This window comes from Typopeltis vanoorti, chromosome 10 (genome assembly GCF_054136105.1).
Source record: "Typopeltis vanoorti isolate ZY-2024b chromosome 10, IOZ_Tvanoo_1.0, whole genome shotgun sequence".
In the NCBI taxonomy this organism is placed as follows: domain Eukaryota; kingdom Metazoa; phylum Arthropoda; class Arachnida; order Uropygi; family Thelyphonidae; genus Typopeltis; species Typopeltis vanoorti.
In genome coordinates this window covers 42,489,567-42,506,944 of record NC_143558.1, presented here as the reverse complement: position 1 = coordinate 42,506,944, position 17,378 = coordinate 42,489,567, and the positions used below count along the sequence as shown (strand labels likewise).

Here is a 17,378-nt window from a genome sequence, read left to right as displayed (position 1 = left end):
AATAAATTTTACAGAATAAACTAAATAAAATGAATGACATTTATATAGTCTTTTCATTATTATTACATATTCTAAGATTAAATAATTAATTAATAACAAACAAAACTCAAATCGTTTATATGAATAATATATTACAAGCAAGAGACTAACAACAAATAGTATTTACAAGTCTTGCTTATGACATGGTGGATTATGTTAAATGTGAATGAAGTATTAAAACATATAAAATATCTTCATTCACAACTTAACACCATGCCCATACTCACCAATGAGAACCCCTAAGATAATATAGAAAATAATAATATAGATATTATTATCTGAGACCTCCGGGGCATCAAGGACTCATCAAGGGAGGCTATAAATCACCCAAACCAGCTATCATACCTTCCCTTAAATTCATTAACACTAGATGCACTTACTACCCCTAATGATAAATTATTCCACTCACTCACTGCTCTCTGGGAGAAAAACCTAGCTCTTACCCCCTTTCTTGACTGTGAACAAACTTAACTTCCATGGATGCCCCCGTGTTCTCTCCCCACCTTACATATAACGAAAAATTTCATCATTTGAAATGCTATAACACCCATTCAAAAGTTTATAGACCTCTATCATATCACCCCCCCCCCTCTTTCTCCTATTAACCGGAATCTGCAATCCACATACTCACAATCTGTCCTCATAATCTAAATCCCATAATCTGTATATAATCTTTGTAACTCTTCGTTGCTCCCTTTCCATAACTTCTTCATTCCCTTGGAACCTGGGAGACCAAATCAGCATACAGTAATCCAGGGTGGTCTTATCAAAGCCTTATAAAGAGGCAAAATGACTTCCTTATCCTTACATGTGAATGTTTGCTTCAACATAGCAATTATCCTCTGAGTTGTATTTGCAACTTTTACTGTGTGACCTTTGAACTTTAAATTCTTATCCACCAATATGCCAAGATCCCTTGCTTCTTCAGTTTCTTGTAGCATAACCCTGCTAATATAATATGCAGGGTTATGCTAATATAATATGCCACTGGAACTCTAATCACGCCAAAGTGCATAACTTTACACTTACTAACATTAAACTGATAGCCATTTTTGTTTGCCCATATTTCCAGTCTATTAAAATCATTTTATAATTGCCGAATATCAGTTTTTTTTTTTATTTATTTATTTTTTATGTTGCACCCATACACAAGTGGTTGGATGATCAACCTATAATACATTAGTACCGTATATGGGTAGTGGGTTGGGAATGCAGAAACTTGTTGACATTTGATTTAAATGCCTGTGTATTGTATTCCTTGGGAAATATGTGAGGGAGGGGGAGAGAGACTGTTCCACAGTGCAGCAGTAGCAGGGATGAAGGAGAAGGAAAAGAAACTTGTTTTGTGGGTTTCAACGTGTACTGTGAAATGATGTTGGGCAGCAGCTGTATGTGTTCTAATGAGCTTAGTACAGAGTGAGAGATGTTAACATTCCCCAAACTGATGTTAGATCCTGCCTGATGTCATCAATCTATAGACTGAACAATAATGGCCCAAGGACTGAACCCTGAGGTACACCACTGGTCACCTTAAATCTGGCAGATTCACACGCACTGTATGCCACTTTTTGATATCTGTCTGTCAACCATCCCTTGATCAAAGTCAAGAGTTTGTATTCAAATCCCATATTCTCCAGACAAGCAGGTTATTGTTCCAGTTTATGCAACAGCATTTCGTGTGGTATCCTATCAAATGCCTTAGCAAAATCCAACATTTTCATAGTGTATCCATTCCCTTGATCCAACTCGGTCATAACACTGTTATAAAATATGAGCAAATTGCTAAAACATGACCTTTCTTTAGTAAACCCATGCTGTTCCTTGCAGAGTATAGAATGTTTTGTCAACCATTTCTATATGTGAGTTCTCACCAACTTCTCTAAAATCTTCACTACCACATCAGAGATACTGATAGGTCGGTAGTAAACACATCAGTTTTTGCACCATCCTTGTACAATGGAACTATCATACATTCCTTCCATTTCTGTAGTATCATTCCTGAGCTGAGACTCAAATTATACAAAACAGGTGAAAGACCTAGCCATTTCAGCTGTACATTCCTTTAGCAAACAGGCTGATATTCCATCTGTCCCTATAAACAAATTCTTATCCAGGTTATGCAACAGCTCTTCAACTTCATTTTCATGAACCTCTATAACTCTTCATCCAATGTAGCAGTAGCACTGTGCACCATGTTAGATACACCTGGTTGACATATGTTAGCAAAGTGAGCGCTCATTAACTGAACAATCTCATTAACTTCCAACACTCGAGTACCATCTGCATTAAATAAAGTTATGCTTTCACATTCATTCTTTGTTTTTCTTGTGGTATAATGATAAAATTCTTTTGGATTGCCTTTAGCTTGCATGGCCAATTTCTTTTCATACTCCGGTTTAGTTTTCCTTACTTTTCTGGCCTGATCTTTATATATTTCATAACTCCTCTCACTCTTATTCTCACGATATTCTTTCCACGTCATCTTCTTCTTGTGCATCTCTTGCTTAATAAGGTTGCACATCCATTTCTCTCCCAACCTATTTATTCTTCGAACACTAGAGATACATTCAGATACTGGCTCATTTATGCACTTTTTCAATGATTCCCATGCGCTGCTGACATTTTTCCCATTCAATAACTGATAGCATGGGACAAAATATAGTATTCTTCAAAGTTGACCATAATTTCCAGCTTTGTAGTTCAGCATGTAACCTGTTTTAATCGGAGCATCAACACAATTCAATACTTCTCAAGAAAGTATAGCATGATCAGTGCTATAGCTATTTTACCACCAATTGGTGGTAAAATAGCCATATTCTTGGCAGAGACCCCTTTTGATGCTATAAGCAAATCTAACACTCTCTGACCTCGAGTTCCTTTTACATGCTGCTTGAGAACGTTATCTCACAACAATTCAATAAATTCCTCATCTTTCTTATCATTAGATTTCTCTTCTACCCAATTACTGTTTGGAAAATTAAAGTCACCCCATAATGATTATTTGAATGGCACCCATAAGGTTAAATTGGCAATGTATTTCTTTGTCCTTTGCAACTGAGCCACCAGGTCTGTAGCAAAACCCCACCATATATTTCATTCTGTTAACCTCCACTTCACACCAGATAGACTCAAACTCATCACTGTGTGGGACATTGTAACCATCATTGTTTTCTTGTGTTTCTATAATATAGATATAATGTAGATACAGAACATAAGCAAATGTGTTATAAGTACTTGTGATACACCTAGAAAAAATTTCATTATAATGCTGTTGTGCATTTTACATATTATCACCCATGGCTGTTATTGCCTAGCATTTTCATAGTAACGGTTAGCCTAGGGGCTGTGAGCTTCGCAACCATATGCCTGGGGAAGGAGTGTCCTAGATTCGATTCTCGTCAGTGATGTGAGAAGTTGAAGGATCTTCCTCAGCCATAGCCAAGTTAGCTGGTCTTGGGCATGGACAGTAGGGTTTTCCCCCCACTTTATCCTGGGGATTTTCATCCCGCAAAGCAGGCAAACCGGCCTTGAGAACTCAACACTATGGAGATAGGATACACCGGGGCGTAGGGCTGACCACCTTATCTTGTGAACAGTTTGAGGTCCGATGATTAATAAATCCTCGATACCGCAGGGTAAAAGAGGGGAAGGAAGATGAGATGAGATAGAAATAATCATTTTCTATAAGTAATAGGAGTTTAGAATATATTTATACTCCAGACATGTTTTATTTTTATTTGTGTATATGATTTCACAAAATCATCATACTGTTGTATTTACAATGTGGCCAGTACCATCATATTATGCTCTTTCCACCTGAAAGGCAAGTTTGCTGGTCTCATATGGAGTGGCATGATGTTTCCTTTCAGAAACTTGGGATTCTCATCCTCTGTGAAAGGCAAGCTATCTTGAAAAACACAGCCAGTCAGCATACACTTACCTCGTTGCCATAGCTGCTTTGATCATAATTCCAACCATCCATCCATCCCATCCCATCTGTTCATTGGACATCAACAGATACGGTATGGTCACTCAGATCCTCAGTGATGTGCCACACCAGTCCTCGCCATGTGGTCCTGTAATGCTTTTCTGGAGGTTCAACTCTGAAGATCAGTCAATCCATCTCATTGATGGTCTACTCCTTTCTCTTTTTCCAGGAACTTTACCTTCTATTACTGTTCTGAGAAGTCCTCCTCCTTCTGTCCTTTCAATAGGTCCAAAGTATTTCAACTTTCTTGTCTTAATATCCTTAAGGAACCTTAAAGTTCTACTGATCCTTTCTAGTAACCATCCATTTGTCTACCCTTCAGTTTATGATATCTTCAACAGATTTCTGTAATCACATCTCAGAAGATTTCCTTAGATTCCAAGTCTCACCTCCATAAGTCAATGCGGGAAGAACAGTTGCATCCAAAATCCACAACTTTGTTCCTGTGGAGATAGATCCATCCTTCTAGATTTTAGACTAGTCTTTGACTGTTGTTTTAGCCGGTCCTGATCTTCTTCTTCTGACATCTTCTGAACAGTAATTTTTCAAAGTAATAATAGATCCCAGATACTCGAACTTGTTGACTTCCTCAATTCTTTCTCCATTAAGGTACACTTGTTTCTCAGGAGCTTCCCTGTCTGTATTACATTTGAGAACCATAATCTTTATCTTACTAGGATTAAGCTAAAGTCCTCTGTTCTTACTGATCTCGTTAACTTTGTCAAGGATTTATCCTAGTTCTTCCTTGTCATCAGATACTTCGGATTACTGATCAGTCTATATCCTAATTTCTGTCTTGAGCTCATCCAATGCTACATGCATGATGAGCTCAATACCAAACAAATGTGGAGAAAGTAGACATCCTTGCCTAACTCTCTTTTCAACCTGAATCCAATCAGTTAATCCAACACCTGTTCTTAAGGTACACTTGTTTCTAACTATAATTTCAATGGAAACTATAATATTGTGCTTGTGACATCAATTTCCTGATATATATCCTGAAAGAATGTTCAGGCTACTATTACCGAACCACCTGATTAAGTTTATATTATTATTAATCTCCTATTAACAAGTTTCCTCCAAATTAATCTGTTAATTATCACCACACAAGTATTGTCATATCTAACATTTCATTCTTCTAAGACACTTCTTACATATTCAAACACCTGTTTTGCTAGTGTTCCTTCTTCCATTGTGTTTAAGTGGCCATCACCTTAGATTAGCTCTGCTCACACATTCTTGAATGCTAACAATGTCAAGTTTCTTTCTAATACCTTCATTTTTAATGTGATTTTACCATTGCTCCATCTATTGACAACTCTCATATCTAGTCTTTGATTCTGTGTCATATTTCTAACTCAACTCTCATATTCATAACTTAATACTGGTTTGAATACTGTCTTGTATACTTCTAGTTTTGTGTTTTGGCTCATTTCTCTCTTATTCTGTATAAACTTGTTCAACTGGTTCTCCCACTATACCAGCTTTGCTTATTCTGGTGTCTATTTCAAAATTTAATTTGCTATCTTCACTAAAAACAGTGCTTAAATAGCTGAAATATTTTACTTCTTTTATAGGTTCTCAGTTGAGAATGCATCTGAAATTTTCTATTTTGTATATTGTTTTGTATAATGTTTGATTTAACTCATATGATTGTAGTGTTTTGAAAAGCTTTCCTCTAGGCACCTTGTCATATGCCTTTTCCAGATCTACAAAACTTAAATACAGATTCTTGTCATGTTCCCATGATTTCTCAACTATAGTAAACCCTTGATTTAACGGACTAATAGGGGCAAAAGGGTGTCCGTTAAATCGCGAATTTTTTTAAATAAAAATATCTGTAACATTATACTGCAATTTTAGCAATATTAGCACTAATAACAAAAAAATTGTGTTATACACACTTTTAGATAAGTTAATGTTCAGTGTTGAGGTGCTCGGTTTAGATAATCCTGCTTTGAAAAAACTATTAAGTTTTTTTTTAACTTTTGAATTCTGCTGTTTTTTTTATAATTAACTCCCTAAAATTACGAAAATGTGTGTAATTAAACTGTCGCAGAAAGTCGCCACGTGACAAAAGAACCAATTACAGTGAGATTGGTGTGATCACGTCCTAATCATTCGACGAACATGTTTTATGAGCAGTGACTCGTTTATGTCGGCTAAATTACTACAGTGTTTTTCCAACATATTATGGCCTATTCGCCAAAATTTGTTAAAAATAACAGGAAATTAATAACAAAAAATAACCTGTTAATTTAATTATAAGCAAATCTTGGTTAAAAGCATTTTAAAATTAACAGGGTGTTAATTTTCATGTGACATACGGACCGGAAATTTTGTCCATTAAATCGAGGGTTTACTGTATTTATCGTAAAGTGAAAATCTGATCTTGGTCTTGAACCCAGCTTGATTTTCTCCAAGTTTCTTTTTGACAGTTTTTCTCAGCCTCTTTTCAAGAATGCTTGCATAAATCTTATCTGGAACACTTAGTAGAGAAATTCATCTATAATTCTCACATTCAGCTTTATTCTCTTTATTTCTAGATGGGGGGGTGGAAGGGGTGGTGAAGCGCAATACATAGCCTCTTCCACTCAAATGTCAACCTCACCTTCTTGTGGTCCATCCTGTTCAAAGTACAAACGAGGCACTGGCGACCGAGTATTGGTTGGTATAACCCTAACAGAGTAAATGCTGTTAGATCTGCCTGTCCAGGGGTGTTAGGTAACAGTCCTACCACTGGAATTACCCAGTGACAGGTTAGTAACCTGCCCTTGAGAAATTCAAAATACTTTTTCAAGTCTCTTCCAAAGAAAAGCCAGATGGACTATCAGGGAAAAGACCACAATTCAGGAAACAGTAAACAAAATTGGAAAAAGGAACACGTAATGAAGATTACAACATGGAGTATGAGAAGCATTGCAACAAAGAAGAACTTTATAAACCACTAAACCAAGTTGACATAAAGATATGTATAGTAACAGAAACAAAGAAAAAACAAAAAGGTATAAAAGAAACAAACAACTATATACAAATCTACAGTGGAGTTAAAAAAGAAGAAAGAGCAAAAGCATGTATAATGATTATGGTACATAAATCCCTAAAGAATAATATTGTATATTACAACTATTTGAATGAAAGACTAATAGAAATTAGACTCAAAACATTGAGAGGCCACATAAAAATAATTGGTGCATATGCACCAGAAGAGGGAAAAGAAGAAGACAGTAATATATTTTATAAAGAATTACGGAATGCTATAGATAAAACAAACAAAACTGACTATTTACTACTAGCAAGAGATTTAAATGCCAGAATAGGAAACCAAAAATACAAAAAGAAATATAGGTAAATTTGGAGAAGATACATGTAATCAAAATGGTTGCAGACTGCGTGATTTTGTCATTTATAATAATATGAGAATAATGAATTTGGTATTTAAACACAAGGAAATACATAAATATACTTGGTCAGCCAGAGGATAAAATTAGTAATTGACTACGTTATTGCAAAATTTAAATTAGCAGATTTAATTTTAGGTGTAAGAGCATATCGAGGCTTTGAATTAAACTCTGATCATTATATGGTATCAGTAAAAATTCGATTTAAACCAAAGTTGCTAAAAATACATAGAATTGAAAAGTCTTACCAACCAAGCTACAAAATTTCTTCATTACAGGATTCCCAAGTTAGTTTACAGTATCAAAAATGCACAAACTTAAAAACAGAAATCACACATGAATTAAGTGATATAGATGATGAATGGGAAAATTTGAAACAAATTCTAACAAAAGCAGCAACAGAAACCTTAGGAATAAAGCACAAATGGATTAGAAAAAGAGGACTATGAGACTGGAACAAAGAAATAGAAAAATATAATAAAAACAAAAAAGGACAGTTACCAGAAATGGCTAAATTCCAAAACAATAGAAGCAAAAATAGAGTATAAAAGAAACAGTGCAATTGCAAAATGAGAAGTAAGAAAAAAAAACATAGAGAGAGATGGAACAATTTCATAACAGAACTAGAAAAGGATATATTTAAGCCACAACCCAAAACCTTTAAAGGAATAAAATACATGAATAAAGAAATAAAAGAAAAGATAAAAATACGAACAACAAACAATACATTCAAAAAAATGGGTGATCTATTTCCAAAATCTTTGGACAGATGAGAACAATGAAATAAAATTTTATAAAACAAAGAATGACCTAACAGAAAATATCATAATGTTAGAACTGAAAAATACAACAAAGATGAAAAATTGGAAACCAGAAGACAATATAAATATAGAACTATACAAAAATGCAGGTGAAAAATTTAATTAAAGACTTCTGAAATTTTTTAATATGGTTTGGATATCTGGAAAAACTCCTTACTCTTGGAAAAAAGCACTGGTTATCCCAATCTATAAAAAAGGAAATAAAAAAGATTGCAATAACTATAGGGGAATTAGTCTGCTGAATACAGGATATAAAATATATGCAGGAATATTAAAAGAGAAGCTAAGTAGTATTGTAGAGGACAAACTACTAGAAGAACAAAATGGTTTCCAAAAAGGCCGATCCTGCATAGATCCAATTTTTACTCTAAAATTATTAATAGAAAAGAGAAGAGAATTTCAAAAAGAAACACACGTGGCCTTTATTATGAAAAAGCCTTTGACAAAATTAGTAGACAAAAATTGTTTAAAATATTAACTGATTTAAATATAATAAACCAACTTTTACAATCGATTCAAGAAATATATACAGGAAATAAAATAGCGGTTAAGTTAGAACACATCTCAGAATGGAAAGATGTATCAAGAGGAGTATGACAAGGATGTACCCTCTCACCTGTGCTTTTCAATATATGAGGTGTGGCTATTAAATAATGAGATTGGTTGCAAAAATGTGGTTTATTATTAGAATTTTACAACTTAATTGTTATCCCTTCAACATACTCCCCTCCTCTATCTATACACTTTTGCATACGAATTTTCCATTCTTAGAAGCAGTGCTGCAAGAAATCAGGTGTTATCTGCTTCAGTAGCACTGCCGTTTTCTCCTTTACCTCATCCACTGACTGAAAATGGGTTCCCTTCAATGCAGATTTCAACTTTGGAAAAAGGTAAAAGTCGCATGGAGCTATGTCCGGCAAGTAAGGATGGTCCAACACTGGGATCTTCTTATCAGCCAGATACTGCTTTACAGACAGTGCCCTGGAACATTGTCCTGATGGAGAATCCCAGCATTGTTCTTCCACAGATCTGGTCTCTTCTCCCTCACTCATTCTCTCAACTTGGCCAGAACCTCAATGTAATAATTTTGGTTAACTGTCCGATCCTCTGGTAACCATTCAACCATTACCACACCATGGTATAAAAAACAATCAGCATTGCTTTCAGTTTTGACTTACTTATTCTTGCTTTTTTCATTCTTGGTGACGTGGGAGTTTTCCAGTGTTGAACCATCCACCTTACTCGCCTGACTTAGCTCCATGCAACTTTTACCTTTTTCCAGAGTTGAAATCCGCATGAAGGGCACTCATTTTCAGTCAGTGGATGAGGTAAAGGAGAAAACGACAGTGCTACTGAAACAGATAACACTGATGACTTTCAGCACTGCTTCCAATAATGGAAAATTTTATACAAATGTGTATAGATAGCGGAGGGGAGTATGTTGAAGGGGATAACAATTAAGTTGTACAATTCTAATATAGTTCGCCCACCGTTTGTAGGTCCCTGCTTCACGTCTTTCCAAGAATAGTCGATTCATGCTGAAGGGGAGAAAGAAATGAAGGACGTCCGAATTGGTAGCCAACATGCGAAATCATGTGCTTTATAGGTAAAATTTTCCAACTGTTACACAAGCAACATAGTTAACTACAATAATCATAAAAGAGAAGTTAATTTTCCAACCGGTAATAATAAACAACTCATCCCACAATACGGACTGATTACCCTATTATCGGAATGGATTCTCCTTTTTCTGAGATGCGCAGAAGTGTCGAAGGATCTCTAATCGGTGGGCAAACTATAATAAACCATATTTTTGCAATCAGTCTCAATATTTAATAGCCACACCTTGTATATATAAATAAAATTATAACAATCTGGAAACAGTATAACCCATTGGTATAGAAATAACACCACAATTGAAAATAGATACACTACTATTTGCAGATTATCAAACAGTATTAGTACATCAGAAGATGATTTACAAAGTTCATTAAATTGATATCTCAAAACAATATAATATGACAATATCTAAAGAAAAAACAAAAATAATGGCATTCAAAGGAGAACACCCAATAAGAAGTAAAATAGTGATAGATAATAAAATATTAGAACAAGTAAATACTTTCAGATACTTGGGATGTGATTTATCATATGAAGAAGAAAAATACATAGACACCAAAATATCAGACTTTGTCAAAGTAAATGGCATAATAAATAATATATTTAAGCCATCCCTAGTACAAAAACACATTAGAATCAGACTATATAATGTCTTTTAAAAACCAACTGTACTATACAGAAGCAAAACATGGACCATAAAAACAAATTCAAACAGCAGAAATGAAGTTTCTCAGAAAAACAGCAGATATACCAAGTGAGACCATAAAACAAATGAAGAAATTTTACAATCCCTGAATATAAAACCAATTAATTACTACATAAGACAGTATGAACAAAAATGGATAGAACATTTAAATCAAATGGACAATAGCAGGCTACCAAAAATATTATACAGATATAAAATAAGTGGAAAAAGAAGAATTGGAAGACCAAGAAAGAAATGGCATGAGACCGGAACAGGTGACCTATACTAATATGCATGTTAGGAAGAAGATTTATAGATGGGAACTATGAGAGCTCTACTCCAATCATTTGGAATTCAACTTTCTGACCAGGCCATTTGAATTATGCAGTATAGTCACTGCAAACATTTTATACCTCCATATTTGACCATTTGTGTACATCATCTGCATTCTTGTCCTATCCCTGATTTTACATTTTACATTTATCTTCCTACAGCTGCCTTTCCATTTCAAGTTTTTGATGGCTTTTTCTACCTTGAGTATTGATATGTACTCCTGTTTGCATTCCTCTTGAAATTTTTCTACTACTACTACTCTTTCAAAGTACTCCAGACATCTAGAATATCTTTATGACGATATCCTAATAGAAGTCAATGAAAAAGATAATAAATTATCCTTCTCCATCTATAGAAAACCCACGAACACAGGAAGATTTCTTAATGCGGCCTCACACCATCACCCCTCGCTAAAAATAAGTTTAATTAAAACCTTGAGGGACAGAGCTTATAACATTTCCAGCACAGAAAAACAAAGAAATGAAGAATTTCAATATTTAACACAAATCCTCAACAAAAAAATGGTTATGAACCTAAGACAATAAAAAGAATCCTCAACACACCTCCTACAAGCATCTCACAAAAGCAAGATTTTAAGAAACCAATCACGCTTCCATACATCAAGAATGTTACAGACAAAATGGCCAAATTACTAAAAAACATAACATCAAAGTTGCTTTTCTACCTCTGGAAAAATTTCAAGATTTCTACATCCCCCCAAAACCTCCACATCATCCTTTAAAAAAACCAGGTATTTATAAAATTCATTGTTCCTGTGGCATCTGCTACGTAGGCCAGACGGGAAGATCAGGGGAAATTCGCATGAACGAACACCAAAAAGACGTGCAAAAAAGAAGAGAACACAAATCAGGCCTAGCATACGATACAACTTCCACAAATTGTTACATAAAAAAATTTAAAGAAGCTGCAAACATGCTTAGAATTCCAATGCAATGCAACAAAAACCAGGGCCTAATTCTACACCAAGTTTTGTCAGCATTGATAAAAAATATACCCAAGTCAGACCTCGAACAATGTGAATGTGAGCAACAGAGAACGTGACAGCATCCAGCATTGTTCAAACTTAGCATTACACTGAATCTGCATTCGGATATTTAATTTAACGAACAGTTAGAATGAACTATTTTGAGTAATTTCTCATTTCTTGCGTTTAAACTTTTAGTTACCTTTGACCCCTGAAGATGTAAGTCAAACGACTTACAAAACTTGTCGGATTTTTTATTTTTTATTGTTATTTACCTTAATAAACATGTGGTCCAATTACCAGAATCTTTATCTTTGATTCCTTTACTCTTTCCTCCATTTTTAATCTTCTTCAATAGCCTCGAGAACTTTTGTTTAGCTTCTTTTATACATAGCTTATCTCGCATGCATTTTTTTCTGTATTCTTTTAGGGCATGTGCTGATTTATGTACCAGGAACTTCTGGTATGCTTTCTTCATTTCTAGGACTATTTCTTGAACATCTCGTGTCTAACATGGTGTTATTTTTCTGTCTTTGTAGACAATTTCACTGAATGTCTCCCTAGCTCAATCAATCAAGTTTTCTTCACAGTTTGACACTGAGACTCCAAGGTTTAGTTCTTGTTTTCAAACTGTTTCATTTTTTCGTCACCAACGTTTGTATAGCTGAGTCTACAGTTTACCTGTAAAAGCTTCTCAACTTTAATTCTTTTAAAATTTTCTTATATATTGTTCTTTTCAATGTGGTATTCATTTCTTCTTACTTAAAACTAATTGATGGTCATTTCCAATTTTAGATCACTATCAACATTGACATATTCAGTGAGGCTTTACTTATTTGTTTTGTCTTCTTTCAATGTGAACTTGTGCACATTTTTATGTTGGAACATGGTGTTAGTAAAGAGTAATCCTTGTTTTGAGCAGATACTTACCATTATTATTAGCCTTGGCCTTTTCTCCAAGTTTTCCTAAAACAATCTTAATATTTCTGGTGGAATTCATTTCCTATTTTGCTATTTAGATCTCTAAAAAGGACCACTTTTTTATTTTCTTTATGTCAGCTGCCTGCTCTGGTGACTCAAAAAATTCCTTCACTTCTTCCTTAGCTGAACCTTCTGTGGACCATAGGCACATAGGTTTCATTGTCCATTTACCCATTTTGAAGTTTGCTCACATAACTCTACTTCAAACCGCCTTCCAATCAAGAAGTTTATTTTCATATTTGTTGTTGAATACTATCGCTACTTCTTCCTTTCCTTGATTGTTATTGTTTGAATATAACATCCTACAAAATCTCACCTGTTTTTATCTTCTCTGTCTCATTAATGCCGATTATATTTGCTTGGTACTTTTCTATTATTTTCTGTGCAACTTCGATTTCCTTTCTATTAATATTCCTTATATTGATGGTTTCTATTTTCAGTTCTTGTGATATTGAGTTTGTTATTGTTATTGTTCTTCTTCTAGGTGTTGAGTTGGAATTAGTTCCAGGAGACTGCTTACTCTGGTTCACTGACAAAAACAACAGGTACCTTGTTTAATCAGAAAATGCCCCAGCTGGCTTGAATCCAATCCTCATTTGTTGAGTACCCAGTTTATACCTGCTAACAGGGTGCACCACATGATAGTGAGAATTGACATTAGGTCAGAAGCTCCAGTTGGTTCTCTGCATTCCTTAAAGGTGATGTGGAGATCTCCTCCCAGTTATTTGGCTTTCCCGCCCTTAAGCAATCCCTTCCCCCACTCATAACATGTGGTTTGTTAACCAAGCCCTGATTTCATATTCCTGCCTCGCAAGCAGTTTTGGACAGTTGAAGTCATAGCTTCCAGTCACACATTGCTTTTAGTTGCATCATCAGTAATTATCTATTCATAATAAAGATTTATTTTATATGTATGTCAAAATAAATTTTTATTGATTACAAACATTACAAAAATACAGTACAAGAAAAAACAAAAAATATTTTGGGAAAATTTGGAGAAAAGAGCAAAGCTAATAATAATGGCAAATACCTGTTGGATTTCTACTCTAGACATGACTGGTTATTACTAACGCAATGTTCCAACATAAAAATATGCACAATTTCAGATGGGAGAAGAGACAAGGAATAAGACGTCTCATTGAGTATGTTATTGTTGATAGTGATGTTTTATCCCTGGTGTAGCACACTAGAGTGTACAGAGAATATCAAATTGGAAGTGATCACTATTTAGTCTTGAGCAGGATAAAATTGGATTTCATATTAAAAAGAAGAACATCTAAGAAAGTTTTAAAGTGAATAAAAGTTAAGCAGCTGTCAGATGTGAACTGTAGACGATTCGTTGGCAAATCCTGAAGAAAACATTGATTGATTCAGCCAGAGAGACACATGTGGTGAAGTTGTCTGCAAGGATAGAAAAATCAGAACCCCATGGTGGACACAGAAAGTTAAAGAGGTAGTGAAGGAAAAGAAGAAAGCATATCAAAAGTTCCTGTCAGCTTGTGCTCTTAGAGAATACAGACACAAATGCAAGAAAGCTAAACATTGTGTAAAACTAGCTAAACAAAAGTCATGGGAAGACTTTGGTAAAAAGATAGAAAAGAAGTATCAAGAAGGTGGCAAAATATTCTGGAGGCTGTTGAAAAAGCTCAGAAATGGAGGAAAGAATGCTGTAAAAGGAATCAGAGATGATAATTGCTAAATGAAACAACCAGTGACAGCACAATAGTGAAAAAACACTCTACAGGCATGCAATCAGGAATACATAAAAAGCCCTCAAAAGCCTGAAATGTGGAAAGGCAGTAGGAATAGATGATATTTGACCAGAAATGTTCAAGTTAGAGGTATAAAAGTCTTACAGTGGCTGCACTGCATAGTTCAGAAGGCCTTGACAGAGGGACGAATTCCAGATGATTGGAGTAGAGCTCTCATAGTACCCATCTATAAAAAGGGAAATAAAACTGAATGTGAGAATTACGGAGGTATTTCGCTACTTGAGTGTTCCTGGTAAAATTTATGCGAGTATACCTGAGAAACAGTTAAGAAGGATTGTGGAAAAGAAGCTTGGTGAAGAACAAGCTGGATTCAGGGCAAATAGAGGCTGTGAGGATCAGATTTTCACTTTATGACAAATAGTTGAGAAATCATAGGAAAATAACAAAGATCTGTATTTAAGTTTTGTAGATCTGGAAAAAGCATATGACAAGGTGCCAAGAGAAAAGCTACTCAAAATGCTACAGCTGTATGGTGTTAATGGAGCATTATATCAAGCAATACTTAGTCTTTATTTGAGTTGTAAGTCAGCAGTTAGAATTGAAGGAAGTACATCATACCCCCCCCCCTCTGTTATTCTATATGGATCACATTATGAAGGAAAGTGGTATTAAACCTGATATCAAAATTGGAGATGTTAATGTTAGCTCTTTGCTTTATGCAGATGATGTTATACTTCTAAATAAATCTGCTACAAGTCTGCAAGATTCTCTGACTAAATTGAATAACTGTTGTAATAGATATGGTATGAAGGTCAGCAATAACAAGACAAAGACAATGAAAATAGGCAGAAGCATTGAAAATATCAAGTGCATTGTGAATGGAGAAACTGTAGAACAAGTAAAACATTTCAGCTACTTAGGCACTATTTTTAATGAAGATAGTAAATTAAATATGGAAATAGACAACAGAATCAATAAAGTTGGTATGGTAGGAAGTTAACTGGATAAATTTATGTATGGAATAAAAGAGAAATTAGTCAAAGCACTAAATTAGTACTATACAGGACAGTTCAAACCAATTTTAACTTATGAATCTGAAAGCTGAGTTAGAAGTAAACCACTTGACCAAAGACTAGAGATAACAGATATGAGAGTTATGAGAAAGATTAGGGGCATAAACAGATGGCATCAATGGCAATATCATATTAAAAATGAGGATATTAAGAAAGAACTTGACATTATTAGCAGAGCTAATGTCAGGTGGTATGGTCACCTAAACAGAATGGGAGAGGAAAGATTAGCAAAACAAGTGTTCTCTGCCAGGTTATCAGGAAAAAGACCCAGAATATGACCAATATATAGGTGGAGTGATAGTAAAAAGTGCCTTAGAAGACAGAAATATAAGATCTGATAATGTTGGTGTCTTGACAGGTAACAGATTGATTTGGAAGAAAATTGTAGATAGGAAGTTAGTAATGATGTTAGTTTTTCATGTAGTACTATCATATCCTGTACACCCCTTGAGGGTACATGTCAGGAATTTGATGATGTTGATAATAAAGAATTAAGGACAAATTGAACCTTTGGGACAGTTGCATGAGTATATTAAAGTGAACTAGAAAATTTTAAATATTATTAAAACTTTCATAAAAAACATTAAATAAAATTAATAAGTATTCTTGGGCATATCTAGTTAGTATTCAGACTTCCAGTTAATGCTTATGTTCTTTTTATACTAACATTCAATGTCTATGCAAATCACATTCATAAGTAAATTCTCAAAGATATGATGCAGTTATCTTCCTTTGTTTTTTGGAAAAAAGGAAGTACTGTACTTCTATATTTTTTAAAAGGAGATGTTATTTAATTTTTTTATTGTGAAATTTGCTTGCCTAGTACATATCACTGCTGATGATTTGATATTAGTGATGTAACTAGACATAAATAAATTTATTTCATTATGGGTATTTTCGATATAACAATATATAAAATTTTAAATTGGTTTGTGTGGCTTTTTGTGTGTAATTGTTTCATTTTTTTTTTTTTTTCATGCTGTTACAAGTGTTATTCAATAACGTTTGTTGTAATTTTAGGAAAATGGCATCCATAAGGAAGCACACATCTGTGGCTCATGATTTTTCTCAGCAGATGCATTGCAAAATTTGTTTCATGTATGCATCAAAATATGTGAAATATTTGTGAATCAAAAGAATCAAAAAACTCATTTATGTGAAAAGTGTAATGATAGGTTAGAGCATTTTGAATTGGGAGCTAGCATCGCTGGTGGTAAACAGAAATTGCATGAAGTGATAGTAATGATAACAAAGGAAATGGAGTGAAAGAGCTTAGGTAAGGGTTAATAAAAATGAAGTATCTGGAAGAAGAGATTAAACATCTAAAAAAGGTGCTTTGCTGTTGTGAATGAGAAGGATGAAGTTAGTTCCATATAGCATTGTATTAAAGGTGTGATGAGTAATCACAAAACATGCTTTCCTGATGAAACATTGAAAGAAATGACTGATACTTTGCAAAGAGGGGAAAAAGTCAGAATTAATGGTAGTTGTGACACAAATGACTGAAGTTGTGAAAAAAGGAAAATTAATAGAAACTGGAAGAAGTTGTGGTAAAGGATAATAGCATTGTTGGGAAAGTTTAACATGTTACAAAGATAATAGTGAGTTGAGGAGAGCAGAATTGAGATAATGAATAACAAGATGGCTGAGCTATGTGAGGAAAGGGTTCAGTTGAAATGGTTGAAGTTGATGGTTTGTATTTGATTTGAATTGGATTGGTGTTGGACATTTAAAGAAACC

The 17,378-nt window shown here is 34.3% G+C and overlaps 1 protein-coding gene across 3 annotated transcripts in view; it reads left to right on the top strand.

Annotated features, from left to right (window-relative positions):
* The window catches only part of Xpd (general transcription and DNA repair factor IIH helicase subunit Xpd), a 475,287-nt gene that overhangs the window by 442,299 nt on the left and 15,610 nt on the right, over positions 1 to 17,378 (top strand). The window contains exon 24 of one of the 3 annotated variants that reach the window (XM_090399652.1): positions 9,749 to 9,856. The exons of the other annotated variants lie outside the window; for them this stretch is intronic. Coding sequence (XP_090255778.1) covers positions 9,749 to 9,808 — 60 coding nt within the window. The 3' untranslated portion in view covers positions 9,809 to 9,856. Of the gene's footprint in view, positions 1 to 9,748; positions 9,857 to 17,378 lie in introns of those variants that run through there. 3 annotated transcript variants of the gene reach the window in all.